Source organism: Gopherus evgoodei, chromosome 4, assembly GCF_007399415.2.
Source record: "Gopherus evgoodei ecotype Sinaloan lineage chromosome 4, rGopEvg1_v1.p, whole genome shotgun sequence".
In the NCBI taxonomy this organism is placed as follows: Eukaryota; Metazoa; Chordata; order Testudines; family Testudinidae; genus Gopherus; species Gopherus evgoodei.
The window spans coordinates 40,213,897-40,230,083 of record NC_044325.1 but is presented as its reverse complement, the minus strand read 5'-3'; the positions used below and the strand labels follow the sequence as shown (position 1 = coordinate 40,230,083).

Below are 16,187 nucleotides of genomic sequence, written 5' to 3'. Positions count from 1 at the left end.
CAGGGTTGCTTGTTTTGTAAGACACTTAATATTCTAGTATTAACGTAACTAAACAGAGTTTTTAAAAAACTCCTCCGAAGGAATGCTTTGAAAAGGCCAGATACCGTAACAACCCTTGAAGCCAGTCTCACAAGAAAGGCCAAAGATGGACAGAGCAAAGAGATGAACTACTCCCTCTTTCCCTCAAAGGTGTTACCGAAATTCAAGGCTGAGGTACGCTGGCAGGTCAATGAGAGGAAGTCCACACTACTACTAAGTGTATTGGCCTCTTTTCATTTTCAGAATGAGTACATCAGGCTCCAAACCAGCACCTTTATGAGTGCTGACGCCTCCTAATTTTTTTAAAGACCTCTTCAGGGTTTAGACACTTTTGTTTATTTGCAACATCTGCTCAGCACAGTACTGTAAACAGGTTATATTAGCTACTAGAGAGGATCCCCATCAAGGTACCCAACACCACTACATAGTTTTGATTAATATTAGTCAGCTAGGATTTATTTTAAGTGATCAACGTTCAAACACACAAGAAAAAAACTCCATGTGCAAGCTGAAGGCTAGCGGACAATACGTTATGTATAAAAACTTCTACTGCATTTACTGTTCTTTAAAAACAAAGGGGCAAAGTGTTTTGAAAAACAGACTCCAATACCTTTAGTTCATAACAAAGATCAATTACAAAGAAAAAATTTAAGATATATACTATGTTTGGTCACTTAAGATATGCAGGGGAAAAACTAGCAAAAGCCGTACTGCAGTTTTACAGCATGCTTCTTTACAACAAATGCATAATCCACCTATGAAGACCTAGTTTCAGATTATATTCAGTTTCAAGCGACATAAGTGATCTAGTAAATCCCTCTCTGTCCATATCACAAAACTTCCACATATAGAGATTTTTGCTTTGCGGATGTCTAGTAATGTCTAGACAGGAGTGGTGCAAGTCAAAATTAAGTGGATATGGGAAAAGTTGCAGAAGAAAATTCTTCACCTAATTTCTTAAGGTGCAACACCACTGTCATTCTGTCAACACCTAATTCTTTTTAAATTTCAAAAATAATTTTGCTATCAATTTATCACTTTTCAATATTAAAATATACTGCTATAAACCAAGCAGCTGAAAAATGACAATCCACCATTTTGTTACTCCTATCTCTGCATAAAGAGTTTGATCTGAAATACTGGGATAAACTTGTCTTGTGTTGCCCTGGGAGATCCAGATTATAGCAAATGAGTTTAAATCTCAGTCTTCCATCTCTGATACAGGCAATATGTACCAGAGCACCTTCTAAAGTCAACTTCTTTACTTTTTTTCTTTTTAAGATTAAAGAGACTTGTGTACTTATATGTTAGCGTTCAGCAAGGTATTAGTTAAATGTACGTCTGCACATGAATGCCTGAAACAAGCCTTGAAAACTGTAAATAACTGTACAGCATTAGTACTTTAGTTCTAAGCAGTATACAATTTAAAATAAGAAAAAAATGTCAAGCAGTGTTAATGGGATCTTGTGTTTACTTTGAGATTCAGTTCATAGCAGATGGAAAGCAAGACATCCCCATTTAATAATAATAAAAAATTAGAGATATTTTCTGCAATAAACTAACTGGACTCACCTTATGACAATCTGAGATGTGCTACTTGATCTATTCTGCACATCATGACTAAGTGCATTAGAGGTGTCACTTTTTGGAAAATGACATTAGCACACTCCTGCAAACAGTTATGCACATGTATAACTTTAAGCACATGAATAATCCCACTGAAGTCAATAGGACTACTGACACACCTGAAGTTAAAACACACGTAACTGGTTGCAGAACTGGGGCCTAAATATCTTGTTCAGAGTGGACAAAATGACTATCTGGTCCTATCAACAGAATACTTTAAATTAGCTCTGGTGATGACAACAAGAAAGCCCTAATATTTTAACCAGCATTTTCTCCCTCTCCCTGAGCTTAGTCCCCTAACAAGTCTGAAGAATTTTATAAATATAACTTTTGTAATGTTATGTGCTAAAACATCAATGCTCCGATATAGCCAGCAACTTCACAGCCCAAACCCTACCTGTGAATGTTTTAATATATGTTTTCTTCCTTTACCATAAAGCAGCGGTCCCCAACATTTTTGGCTGGCGGGCGCCAGCCGAAGGACCACTGCAGCGGTGGAGCACCCGCCGAAATGTCGCCAAATTTCGGTGGCAACGCCTCTCGATGACGTCGCTTGCCATTGACACAAGCGGCGTCAGCGAGAGGTGTCCCCGCCAAAATTCGGGGCGATGCCTCTCAATGACGTTACTTGTCGACGGCAAGTGGCGTCAAAGAGAGGCGTCCCCACTGGAATTTGGGGGGGTGACGCCTCTCGATGACATCACTTGTCAACGGCAAGCGGCGTCATCGAGAAGCATCCCTGCCGAAATTCGGGAGCAATGCCTCTCGATTACATCACTTGTCGGCGACAAGCGTCGTCATCGAGAGGCGTCCCTGCCGAAATGCTGATGCGGCATTTTGGCGGGTGCTCTCCCGGGGCGAGGACGCAGGCGCATTAAGATGGCACCCACAGGCACCGTGTTGGGGACCCCTACCACAAAGAATAGTTTTTGAAGAGTTATCGCTTAGGTTTTCCCCTGTATATTTTTTCATGCCCTTGACACATTAATTTTTCAAGATTGCACTAACGATTCAGAAAAATGTTCTGGACTCATCAAGGGTGTCCCCCCCTACATACACCCCTAAGTACTGGAACTAGGTGGGCTGGTGGTGCTGCTGCACTGCCCCCCGCCCTCCCAAAGTAGTAAAAACAACCCAAATACATGGTTTCTGCCTTCAACACCCCCACTATAAAAATTGGTCCAGTGCCATTGCATGTACCCTGTTAACTGTCCAGCTCAGAAGAATTAATTCCCTCTACAGCAGCAGTGTATAGCTGTCCATACTGGGGCATTCAGGAACACCACAAAGTGTTCCCTTCAATACTTTAAACCTAAAGAACTGGCTATCCAGCACAGCCTCAACTTCTGACCTGTACAGAGAAGCACAGAATATGAACTTAATTTCAAATCAGCGTTGTGTATGAAAATTAACAAGTCACTTTTAGCAATTAATGTCTATAGAGTTCTTAATTTTGATTTGTGTATGTACACGATTTAAATTCCCAGATTTGAATTACATCTGAAAATTCCTTCCAAATACTGCTTGCTCACTCAGAAGTCAATCCTGGGTATCGTATTACTGAACAGACCTGGACAGAATTTTACTTATCTGGAACCCTTTCTAACCTTTTTTGAATTTTCATGCTCAGTCAAAAAGAGAATGGAAACAACAGAACCCTGTTTCCTTTCAGTTGTTCTTTCCAGTTCAGGTCCTAAATGTGACAGCAGTTTGTAAAGAACTTCTCTCATGCACATCCTTTTCTTTGACTATACACGTTAGGCATAATGCCAACTATAAAGATGCATGCATTCTCAAGAGAGGACATAAGTTGCATAAATTGACTAGTATGTATAAAAAGGAAGAGATGGATTATAAAGCTCACAAAAATGTATCTTTACCTCAAAGTCAATTATCTGACTACTTTACCACAGAAATTTGCTGGAATAGCCAGCTGCCACAGCATTATTTATTTTTATTGGGGTAACTAATGATTTAGACATATATATATGTAAGTCCCACTGCTTGACAAAGTTTGAGAAATACAGACAATAAAGGAACATGGCATGCAACAGAAACTTAAAAGTTGGCAATTAAAATTAGAATGCTTTCACCCACTTTGTATTAACGGAAGTACCTCCCTTCTAACATCTGTACTATAATGAATCTCAGCCATTTATAGGTGAATGCAGACCCAAAACACAAGAATGATAAGTGTTTAACAAGCTCTGTCCTAATTGCTACATACAGATTAACAAAAATTAACACCACTCAGATTTTCTCATTTACTTGTTTGGGTATGAGAACTGATGATATAACCAACAACTTTATATGAAGGTTTACAAATTAGTGCCCCCTCTGCTGGGAATGGAACAAATTGATTGTAAGAGAAATTTTAACCCCCTTATCCCCTTGCACTTTGTGACAGAAATTGATTTGAAAAGAAAGCTATAGATGCACACACTACATTTTAGAATCCAAAGAACAAACACCAAATTGTTTTAAATGCTACAAGCCATTTGAGCTTAAATTTCTTAAATTACTTTTTTACTTTAAAAGGGATGCTCTTTATTACACCTAAAATTTCTTTACAACTTACTTTTGCAACAACTAAGATTCCTATAACTAGAAGATTAGAAGTTTGTTTGCACACTTTCTGCATTTGACTGCATGTTGCATATAGCTACTTTCACAATTTCCCCTATACGAAAGGAAGTTGGTGAATTCATATCCCCAATCTGTGTGGCTCTTGTACTTTACAACAGGACACAGAAATAACATCTTTTAAAATAAACAGTAAAATGTAATTGTAAAACCACAGGAACTGGCAGGTGGTGCACGGAGAGAAGCAGTACTTGAAACTACATTTAAGTCTTTTTTTTTTAAATGACGAAGTTTTAAGCTCTTGGAGCCCTTTTATTACAAATTAGCTATAACAATCTACTATAGAATTCTTGCTTGTATTTTCTTTTTAGCAGAAAGAAAACCATTAATGGCGATTTAATTACAGTGAAATGTTAAAAAAATTGTACAGTAGTAGTTTAGGCCCAAAACTAATATATTAAAGCTATAAACTAGTCATTTCTTTGAGAATATTTCTGTTCATGTTAGTATGCTAGCTAAGGTTAAAATATCTGGCTCTATTACCAGTCTCAGACCTGAATTCCACAAAGAAAACTGCACCAGTGTCTAAACTATCTTTAGTGGTCAAGTCTTAAATGAAAAATAAAATCCTACAGAGAACTTGCCCTTTTTAGTCTGTACCTCAATCAGATCCATTTCAAGGTTTTATTTTGATTAATCTTTTATTGCTACAAACTGAACTTTCCAGACATGGTTGTTTTCTAACAGCTTTCAAAAGCTGTGCTGTTTTAGTAGACAGGTGCAGCTAACTATCTTTGTACAACAGAGAATTCAAGTTTTAGTAAGGCTTTGAAACACCAATATTTGCAAGCAGTTTAAGTTTCTCCAACATGCTTCAGAATAAATATTCTTTTCTATACTGCTTCCAGCTTATTATATAGTGAGATGAAACACAAGACATACTATATAACTGAAGTAGGCCTTTTTTGTAACAAAATAAAAAAACCTGAAACTATCAGAATACAGCCAGTGCTTTCTGAAGGGTCTGCTGACATTTATATTCAGATCCTCATATGCAGACACTGCACACAGCTTATGGAACATATAATAAACTGCAATGTACAGAATTACTGACTAACTAAAGTGATTAAAACCAAAATAAAAAGAAAATACAAAAGCAATAGAAATCACTTAACACTTATATAAGCCTGGCTCTGTTATGATATAAAGGGCTATCTGGTACTTAATATATAAATATTTTAAAATTTGCCTATAGTACTGGTGTTGATATTACATCCACAAAAATTATGAAAAACTTTTAAAAATTCTAGTCCTTCCTGGAGGGCAATAACATGTCTGTATAATCAATCAGCTTTATCACCTAGAACAGATATTTTAGTACTACAGAAGTCAGCCTACAATCCATTACCAAAATTTAAACATTTTAAATATGTATAGCTTCACAGCTATAAAACTTTTGCAAAGTATTATAAAATAGGTATCCCACCTTCTCTCTATAAAATACTGGATAAGAACTATTTTAGTTCAACTACCACTTTACCCTAGCAGAAAAGGCACTTAATAGGGCAGGCATATTTATAGGGGTGAGGGATTGGTTGTCTTTCCCTAAACAACACACACAAAAAGGAAAGAAAGCTATTTAATTCAACAGATTATTAAATCAATTAGGGGAACATCCCCCTAAATAAACTAAGAGATAAGCAACTGCTACTTTACAATCCCGCAGCTCCAGCAATTGGGTTTAAGAGCAGCAGAATACTGCAGAGAGGACTCTAGCTAACAGCTAAGCAGAAAAAGCAGGGACTGAGTGACAAAGAGATCGTGTCTGTCTCTCTTTCAGTCTCTGCCTCTGGTGCATGCACCTCCCAGCAGCTCTCTCCCTATTTAAAGGCTGATGTGGTGTTTAAATGGAGAGGCGGTGACGTGGGGCTGGAAAGCACCTTCCCATCCTGGCAGAGTCTATATTAGAGAGCGGCAATGGCTCTATATAAACAGGGCAGCCACAGGGAGGAGGAACACAAGGATCAGGGAGACAGAAAGGCAGGGGAAGCCATGATGGATCTCACAGAGACACAAACAAGGGGCCCAAGCCTGCACCGTAACCGCCCGGACTCGGGGTTTGTCGGCAGCTTTTTGGGGGTAGGCTTGTGGATGGTTTATTCTTGTCAGAGGGGAAGGGAAAGAAGTGATCGGTGGGCTTGGTGGCTACACAGATTTATGTGACTGCTTATTGCACACCTATGTGAATACAAGTAAAACAAGCCACCTGAGAGTGCAGAAGGCACAAGGGGGGAGGAAGGGGTAAGTTTTTTTTTTTTTTTTTTTTAATTACTTCTTTGCCTCTAGGCGATGCTGGAGGGAGGTTTCTCCTCCGTCAGCCGAGTCTGCAGGGTTGGGACAAGTGCTTTTCTACCATCGCTCCTTCTTATAAAGCTACATAAAATGGCTCCAGCAGTGCCAGGCTGGGGTCCACACATGCCACCAACCAGCCGCCTCGCCCCGCTTCCCGGCGCGGGGGCAGCGCCTGGCTTCTGCCGGAGCATCTCCTCTCGCATCCCCCGAGGAGCCTCTCGCCCCCTCCTCAGCCATCCCCCAGCCTGATGGCGGAGCTCCCCCCCTCGCCCCAGGCTCGGCCCGCCTCGGGGCTCCTCGCTGGGAGAGACGCTGCCTGCTCGCCTCTACGCCGCCGCCTTCCCGAGCCCCCGTCCCACCTCGCCGGCTCCGGCGGGTCCCGGCGCCTCTCCCCGCCGGCTCGCGGCTGCGCTCGCCTCCACGGGAGCCTCAGCAGAAGTTGGCTTCTGGCTGGGGGCGCTGCCCCGCTGCCCCGGCCAGGCCGGCCGTTCCCGCGGCGGGGAGGTCTGAATCCCGCCTGTGTCGCCGCCCAGGGCCCCCCTTCCCGCCCGGCCCGGTCCTTACCACGGGGTTTGTGTTAGCTGAGCTCGCCATGTCCCGAGCCCCCCGGGACACCCCCACCGCGGCGGAGTCGCCCCTAAAACAATAAACCTGCCCGGCACGTCCCCCCTGAGCCCCGCGCGTCCCGTCCCGGCACACGGGGAGCCCCGCGGCCTGGCCCGGCCTCGTTCGCCGGCCCTCGGGCTGCAGCCGCCGCCACCAGCCGCCCGCTCTGCCCGCTTCGCCCCTTTATATAGCAAGAGCCGAGCAGCTGCGCGAGCGGCCAGGGCGAGAGGGGGACGCGGGTGGGGGGAAAGCGAGGCTGCGCGCGAGAGCGTGTGAGACAGAACTCCGCCCGCCCGAGGTCACGTGTCAGTTTCGTTTCGTCGCCATGACATCTACTGAGGCGGAAGTGTTGGAGAGGTCACGTTATATGCTCCCGCGCTCAGACCTACCGAGGCGGAAGGAAAGGTTCTTCTGCTTAGTGCCTCTGCCTAGCGCTGTAGCGTGGGGGCCACCACCGCGGCCTCCGGACACGCACAGCGATTCGGCCTGCTATTGTCCGGGAGCCGGGGCCTGCAGGTAGCTCCCTGGCCGAGGTGTCAGAACTCAGGAGGTGTACACAGTCCAACATGCTGGAGAATAGGGGCCGTCCTTTTGACTCGCCTGTGACTGACACTGAATATTGTTAGCATCGTCTCTCACATCACAGTATATATCATAATCTGCTAGCAGGTAGCAGCTGATCTATGGATCTAGCCTTGCTTGTCCGGGACAGCTGCCTCCATAGTGCATAGGACCAACATATGAGAATGAGTGGGAGTAAATTAAAAAAAAAATGGTAAGAGGAAATACATTTTTACACAAGGCATAATTAACCCACAGAAGTAACTTCTGGAACATGTTATTGGAACTATGAGCAAAATAAGATTTTAAAATAGTTAATTAAGGCTATTCACTGTTACTTTATAGAGGGTACATTGTCTCCTGTTTCTACCATGCTCCCAGGGCCAGCGCTACCATTTAGGCAGCCTAGGGCGCCAGAATAATTGATGGGCACCGTTTTGCTGGAGGGAGCGGCAGGCGGCTCCAGTGGAGCTGCTGCACTGGTGCCTGCGGAGGGTCCGCTGGTCCGCGGCTCCGGTGGAGCTGCCGCAGTTGTGCCTGTGGATGGTCGGCTCCTCACGCGGCTCCAGTGGACCGCCCCCAGGCATGACTGCAGCAGCTCCACCGGAGCCGCGGAACACCGGACCCTCCGCAGACACCACTGCGGCAGCTCCACTGGAGCCGCGGGACCAGCGCGCGGGGCGGCGAAATTGCCGTGCGCCTAGGGCGCTCAAACCCCTAGTGCCGGTCCTGCATGCTCCCATGCATTCCTCAGCACTGTGATCTCCCCATGCTTTCTCCACACACCCTTGCTGTCTACTCACAACTGGGCCCCAGCATTGCCTCAGCTACAGGGGCCTCTCAGCCCAGCCCCCTCTGCCCTGGGGGCCCAGCAGACCTCGTTCTCTCCCGGCGGCCCCTGTCTGCTGCAGTGCAACACAGCTCATCTGCTAGCCTGGCAATGGCATGAAGTGGGATATGTGTGTGCAGCTAGATCTGAGAGTCCTCCATAGCTAGCAGCCCCTTGCAGCACCAGCACAAACAGCCCATCCCCAGTCCTGATTGTCAGACCCCTGGGTTCTATCTACTTGGGGCAATCTGTGTATACAATCCAGTTAGATTTTGGGGCAGTGGGTATACAGGCTCTGGGATGCTTGGGTCCTACCCGATGCACCAACCAGGGGTGCAGTCCCTTTATAACTCCAGACAGGAAATGGCACCCCCATCCCCATTGTCCCTCTGGACTCCTGGGTTCTAAATTGAAATAATATTCTAACTAGGCCCCCATAATCTCATAATGCCTGGTGTGATTGCACCACTTTCGTTATGCCAGTGTGCTATATCTTGGGGACCCCTTGGTCAAGTGATCTCAAATCTGGATCAGTAACCCTACCTCTCGCCCCCATGAGTCACACAAAATTTCATGGCAATTTGAATAACCATGATATTTTAGAGCTTGTCTTTCCCTTAATTAATTATAACTACAGCTGAGGCAGGTTCCCTGCTATAATAGACAAGACACAAGTGGGAGGGAAGGGGAATCAGGCACAGAGAGGTGATCTGACTTGCCCAAGGTCATACAACAGGTCAGTAGAGCTAGGAACAGAACTATTACCACCTGAAAACCAGTCCTGTACCTATCCACTAGCAGGTTGTAGTGCAGGGGTCAGCAATCTTTCAGAAGTGCTGTGCCAGGTCTCCAGTCATTCACTCTAATTTAAGGTTTTGCGTGCCAGTAATACATTTTAATGTTTTTAGAAGGTCTCTTTCTAAAAAGTCTATAATATATAACTAAACTATTGTTGTATGTAAAGTAAATAAGGTTTTAAAAATCTTTAAGAAACTTCATTTAAAATTAAATTAAAATGCAGAGCCCCCCAGACCAGTGGCTAGGACCCTGGCAGGTGCGTGCCGCCTTCGGCACACATGCCATAGGTTGCCTAACCATGTTATAGTGCTTCTCAATATATACATTAACTATATGTGTCTAATGCACAGTGGTTTCTGGCTGCTAATCTACATTGGGATCTTTGTCTTGAATAAATCATAAGATAACATAAGAATGGCCATACTGGGTCACACCAAAGGTCCATCCAGCCCAGTATGCTGTCTACCAACAGTGGCCAATGCCAGGTGCCCCAGAGGGAGTGAACCTAACAGGTAATGATCAAGTGATCTCTCTCCTGCCGTCCATCACCACCCTCAGACGAACAGAGGCTAGGGACACCATTCCTTACTCATCCTGGCTAACAGCCATTTATGGACTTAACCGCCATGAATTTATCCAGTTCTCTTTTAAACCCTGTTATAGTCCTAGCCTTCACAACCTCCTCAGGCAAGGAGTTCTACAAGTTGACTGTGTGTGAAGAACTTCCTTTTATTTGTTTTAAACCTGCTGCCCATTAATTTCATTTGGTGGCCCCTAGTTCTTATATTATGGGAACAAGTAAATAACTTTTCCTTATTCACTTTCTCCACATCACTCATGATTTTATATACCTCTATCATATCCCCCATTAGTCTCCTCTTTTCCAAGCTGAAAAGTCCTAACTTCTTTAATCTCTCCTCATATGGGATCCATTCCAACCCCCTAATCATTTTAGTTGCCCTTCTCTGAATCTTTTCTAATGCCAGTATATCTTTTTTGAGATTAGGAGACCACATCTGTACGCAGTATTCGAGATGTGGACGTACCATGGTTTTATATAAGGGCAATAAGATATTCTCCGTCTTATTCTCTATCTCCTTTTTAATGATTCCTAACATCCTGTTTCCTTTTTTGACTGCTGCTACACGCTCCATGGACATCTTCAGAGAACTATCCACGATGACTCCAAGATCTTTTTCCTGATTACTTGTAGCTAAATTAGCCCCCATCATATTGTATGTATACTTGGGGTTATTTTTCCCAATGTGCATTACTTTACATTTATCCACATTAAATATCATTTGCCATTTTGTTGCCCAATCACTTAGTTGTGTGAGATTTTTTTGAAGTTCTTCACAGTCTGCTTTGGTCTTAACTATCTTGGGCAGTTTAGTATCATCTGCAAACTTTGCCACCTTTGTTTACCCCTTTCTCCAGATCATTTATGAATAAGTTGAATAGGATTGGTCCTAGGACTGATCCTTGGGGAACACCACTAGTTACCCTCTCCATTCTGAAAATTTACCATTTATTCCTACCCTTTCTTCCCTGACTTTTAACTAGTTCTCAATCCATGAAAGGGTCTTCCTTCTTATCCCATGACAACTTAATTTACGTAAAAGCTTTCAGTGAGCGACCTTGTCAAAGGCTTTCTGGAAATCTAAGTACATTATGTTCACTAGATCCCCTTTCTCCATGTTTGTTGACCCCTTCAGGGAACCCTAATAGATGAGTAAGACATGATTGCCCTTTACAGAAACCATGTTGACTCTTGCCCAATAATTTATGTTCTTCTATGTGTCTGACAATTTTATTCTTTACGATTGTTTCAACTAATTTGCCCGGTACTGATGTTAGACTTACCGGTCTGTAATTGCCGGGATAACCTCTAGAGCCCTTTTTAAATAATGGCATTACATTAGCTATCTTCCAGTCATTGAGTACAGACGCTGATTTAAAGGACAGCTTACAAACCATAGTTAGTAGTTCCGCAATTTCACATTTGAGTTCTCTCAGAACTCTTGGGTGAATGCCATCTGGTCCCGGTGACTTGTTACTGTTAAGTTTATCAATTAATTCCAAAACCTCCTCTAGTGACACCTCAATCTGTCACAATTTCTCAGATCTGTCACCTACAAAAGATGGCTTGAAGCCATGAAGACTGAAGCAAAGAATTCATTTAGTTTCTCCACAATGACTTTATCGTCTTTAAATGCTCCTTTGGTATCTTGATCGTCCAGGGGCCCCACTGGTTGTTTAGCAGGCTTCCTGCTTCTGATATACTTAAAAACATTTTGTTATTACCTTTTGTTACTACCTATCTCCATGCCTGCATTTTTCCATCTGTAGAAAGACTATACACAGAAGAGAAGTTGTAATTCTTAATCAGCATTTATATTATAACTTGGATTAAAAGTGATATAAAAGCATGTTTTATTATGAACTGTCAATCTTGTTTCTTTGTTAATGTAAGATTAACATGGCAAAGTTAAACACAAAAAAGTTAGGAAATGAAAAAGATAATATTCTAACAGTAAATTGCCCATACTTTATATTAATATGTACTCTGTATTAACAACTTTATCATATTCATGTGATAGAGTTAGGCCTAAGCTGCAAAGTGCAGATGTATGTAGAAGATACATCCTTTAAACAAATGTTTTCTCAACCTTAACGTAGCAGAGCTAGTGTTCCACTATAATTGTGTGTGAAATTCATTATCCAATGAAGACCAAATTTTCCAAAATTCAGGTCTTAGTTTGACCCATTATGGCGACAGGAACTAGCAGGTATGTTCAGCTGGAGATGACTGGAATTTGTTTGGGCCCATCACTACTAATTAGTCAATGGAATGTGGAGACAAATTAGTGTGGCTCAGATTGATGTCCTAATCTTTTTGTATTTTTAGTTGTGTGTGCTTATAAACTGTAATTGTTAATTTTCACACCCACTTCCCCAAGCAGCGTGGAGTCAAAGTCAATGTACTTAGGTTTACGCAGTATCAGTGAAGACACCACATTACTTTCATCGACTGTTACTGGCCTCCAGGAGCTGTCCCACAATGCCCCACAGTGACCATTCTGGTCACCATTGTGAACTCCACTGCCCAGAGGCCTCTCCCTTTTAAAGCCTTTGAATTTTTGAAATTCCTGGGTCTGTGGAGAGAAGAGGCTGTACAGGCACAGTTCTGATCCAGCCATAGAAATATGGACATCTGCAAGCAGATTGCTCTGCACATGTGGGAGAAAGTTTACAACAGAGACCAACAACAGTGCCACGTGAAAGCTAAGGAGCTGTGGCAGGCATACCAGAAGGCAAGGAGGCCAGCAATTGAATTGGTGCAGAGCCACAGACCTGCTGCTCTTACAAAGAGCTGCATGCCACCCTCGGTGGAGACCCTGCCATCATCCCCAAAGCCCTTTGGATACTGCGGAGGAGCCTGAGACACAGGCCCCTACTATGAACAGCGAGGGCATGCTTTTCATTCCCCTCTAAAGTTAGGCGGGGGGGGGCCCACAGGGCAATGCAGAGCAGTTTGTTTATGTGCACCAGGATGTCACTGTGAATCCTCCATAAAGATCTCAGTGAAGCTTTCATGGAGGTACTCTGCAATCCTCTGCCAAAGGTTCCTGGGGAGGGCTGCCTTATTTCTTCTACTGTGGTAAGACACTTTCCCGTGCCGTTTAGCGATTACTTCGGCAGGCACCACTGCAGTACACAGGCTACCAGCATATGGGCCTGGGTGGCATCGGGATGCCAGCAGCAGCTGTGCTCTCTCTGCCTCTGTTATCTTCAGGAGTGAGATATCAGCTAAAATCACCACTGCCCGTAGAAAATGGTGTCAGTATTCAGTTCCACTGCTCTGTACACAAATACTCATTGTCATAAACAGATAGTTAAGGGTTAATGTCTCTTTTTTACCTGTAAAGGGTTAACAAACAGGGAACCAAACACTGGACCAGGGGACCAATCAGGAGACAAGATACTTTCAAATCTCGGTGGAGGGAAGCCTTTGTTTGTGTTTTTTGGGTTTTGCTTTGTTCTCTCTGGGTTCTGGAAGGGGCTAGACGTGCAACCAGGTTTTTTGCCAATTTCCCTGCTACAGTCTCTTATATATTCAGAACAGTGAGTATCTAGTAAGGATCAGGCGGTTATAGTCTTTTTAATTGGTTTTCCTTTATTTGCAAATGTGTATCTGGCTGGTAGAAATTAAATGTGTATCTGGCTGGTAGAGTTTTAATGTATATTTGGCTGAAAGTATTTTAAATTGTATTTCTGCTGGAGGAGGCTTTTTCTCCAGTTTCTAGAAGCTGACAGACCCTGTAATATTCCATCTTGAATTTACAGTGATTTTCTTTATTCTTTTTTTCTTTTATTAAAAGTTTTGCTTTTAAGACCTGTCTGATTTTTCCCCCTTTGTTGAGGCTCAAGGGAATTGAGTCTGTACTTAACAGGGAAGGAGAAGGGAGGGGAAGGGTGGAATCCCTTTGTTTTAGATTCACGGAGTGTGAATCTGTCTCTCTCTCCAGGAGACCTAATTTCTCTGTGTTGTGATTCAAGGAGTTTGAATCACAGTAATCTTCCAGGGTAACCCAGGGAGGGGAAGGCTGGGAAAGGCAACAGTGAGGAAAGGGGTTTACTTTCCTTGTGTTAAGATCCAGGGGGTCTGGGTCTTGGGGGTCCCCAGGGAAGTTTTTTGGGGGACCAGAGTGTATCAGGCACTGGAATTCCTGATTGGTGGCAGCTTATCAGATCTAAGCTGGTAATTAAGCTTAGAGGAATTCATACTGGTACCCCAACTTTTGGACTCTAAGGTTCAGACTGGGGAAATATACCATGACACTCATGCCTCTGAGATATTCCCCTGCCCTTATTGTCCCACCCCCCACACCCAAGGACTATACTCAACATGGTTGGTGCTGTGACTGGTGCCACCAAAGTAGGGTTGCCAACTTTCTAATAGCAGAAAACCAAACACCCTTGCCCCACCCCCTGCCCTGCCCCTTTTCTGAGGGCCCCCCACTCACTCTCCGCCACCCGCACTCACTCATTTTCACCAGGCTGCGGCAAGGGGTTGGAGTGTGGGAGGGGATGAGAGCTCCGGCTGGGAGTGCAGGCTCTGGGTTGGGGCCGGGGATGAGGGGTTTGGATGCAGAAGTGGGGTGTGGGCTGAGGCAGGGGGTTGGGGTGTGGGAGGGAGTACAGGCTCTGCGATGGGGGTGCTGGTGGGGCTGAGGGGTTTGGACTGCAGGAGCAGGTGCGGGAGGGGGCTCAAGGCTGGACAGGGGATTGGGGTGTGGAAGGGGGTTCAGGGTGCAGGCTCTGGGGGTGCTTACCTCAAGTGGATCTCGGAAGCAGTGGCATGTCCCTCTGGGTGTCTCCTAGGTTGAGATGTGGCCAGGCAGCTCTGCACGTTGCTCCCATCCATAGGTGCTGCCCCCACAGCTTCCATTGGCCATAATTCCTCCCTGGCCAATGGGAGCTGCAGAGCCGGTGCTTGGGGTGGGGGCAGTGTGCAGAGTCCCCTGGATGTGCCTAAGCCTAGAAGCCAGACATGCTGCTGCTTCTGGGAGCTGTGCTGAGCCAGGGTAGGCAGGGAGCCTACTTAGCCTTGCTGCACCGCTGACTGGACTTTTAGCAGCCCGGTTGGTGGTGCTGACCAGTGCTGCTAGGGTCCTTCTTTGACCAGGCGTTCTGGTTGAAAAACGAACACATGACAACCCTAGCACAATGCTATATCAATTCCAAGGGGAAGTGAGAATGTAGTGCTCACAACTTTCTGGGATCAAGTGGAGTGAGTTCAGTATCCTAAGTTTCAATTTCTGTTGTGAATACACCGACAATGGTACCTTTCTGTGTTGTATCTGCAGCTGCTGCCATTGTGGCCTTGAGGGTCTCTCCCTCCACACCCATGGAACATCTGAGCCAGATAAGGAGGAGAAAGAAGAGGACTCAGGATGACATGTTCCAGGAGATGCTGCCAGTGTTGCATCAGAGAATGACACCAGGGCCTGGAGGACAACCCTTGCAGACAGCATGCAGAAAGCAAAAGTGGAGAGAAAAAAGGCCCAGGAGTTCAAGCAGGAAAAGGAGAGGGAGATGCACCAGGACATAATGGGGCTTCTCAGGCAACAAACAGAGATGCTGTGGACTCTGGTAGACCTGTGCACAAGAGTCTTGTGTTGGCCTCCCTGTGCAGCCTATAGACAACTCAATGTCTGGACCTCCCTACACCTCCCCTCAACATTCCACATGGCATCAAGGACCACTGCACTACCCCTACCACTCCACCGTGGGGAACATTAAACACAATCACAACTGCACATACACTGACCTGTGAAAGATATGGTTGGTGTATGTGTACCTGAAATGGAAATGATTGTTCTTTCCCCTTCATAATTTCTGTTCCCTTAATTTATTATGGTTTATAAAGTGCTAAATGGTTGTTTTATTTTCCTGGCTCATGTTACAGAAAACAATTCTATTTTTTGGAACATAATTCAGCTTTGTTAGTTCACAACATATGCTGACTGGTGCTAAGCAGGGCTGACATCCACCAATTTCCTGTTAGTTTATTTTGTCACAGAACCCATAACATCAGTCTCAGACAGTATTAACAGGTGCATTGTCAATGTTATATTCCTACATGTAGCACTCATTGCAAGATTCATACTGGACTGCAAAAGAGCAAGGCTGGGTAGAGCACACTACAGCAACATACATACTCTGGCTCACTATTAAAATGTTCTTTCAAAGCCTTCCTGAGCTATACAGCTCCACATTGAGCTCTTCT

At 44.4% G+C, this 16,187-nt stretch overlaps 1 protein-coding gene and 1 long non-coding RNA gene across 3 annotated transcripts in view; one reads left to right on the top strand and one right to left on the bottom strand.

Moving 5' to 3' along the window:
- GTF2A1 (general transcription factor IIA subunit 1) overlaps positions 1 to 8,162 on the bottom strand; it is a 42,788-nt gene extending 34,626 nt beyond the window's left edge. The window contains exon 1 of one of the 2 annotated variants that reach the window (XM_030558984.1): positions 7,165 to 8,162. In XM_030558984.1, the coding sequence (XP_030414844.1) occupies positions 7,165 to 7,194 (30 nt within the window). In that variant the 5' untranslated portion in view covers positions 7,195 to 8,162. Of the gene's footprint in view, positions 1 to 6,959; positions 6,979 to 7,164 lie in introns of those variants that run through there. The other variant, XM_030558985.1, reaches the window with a different exon arrangement.
- LOC115649884 lies at positions 4 to 15,838 on the top strand. The gene is made up of 2 exons (XR_003999956.1): positions 4 to 6,387; positions 15,265 to 15,838. It is a non-coding gene; the product is annotated as an uncharacterized LOC115649884 (long non-coding RNA).
- Positions 15,839 to 16,187: the final 349 nt, after the last annotated feature.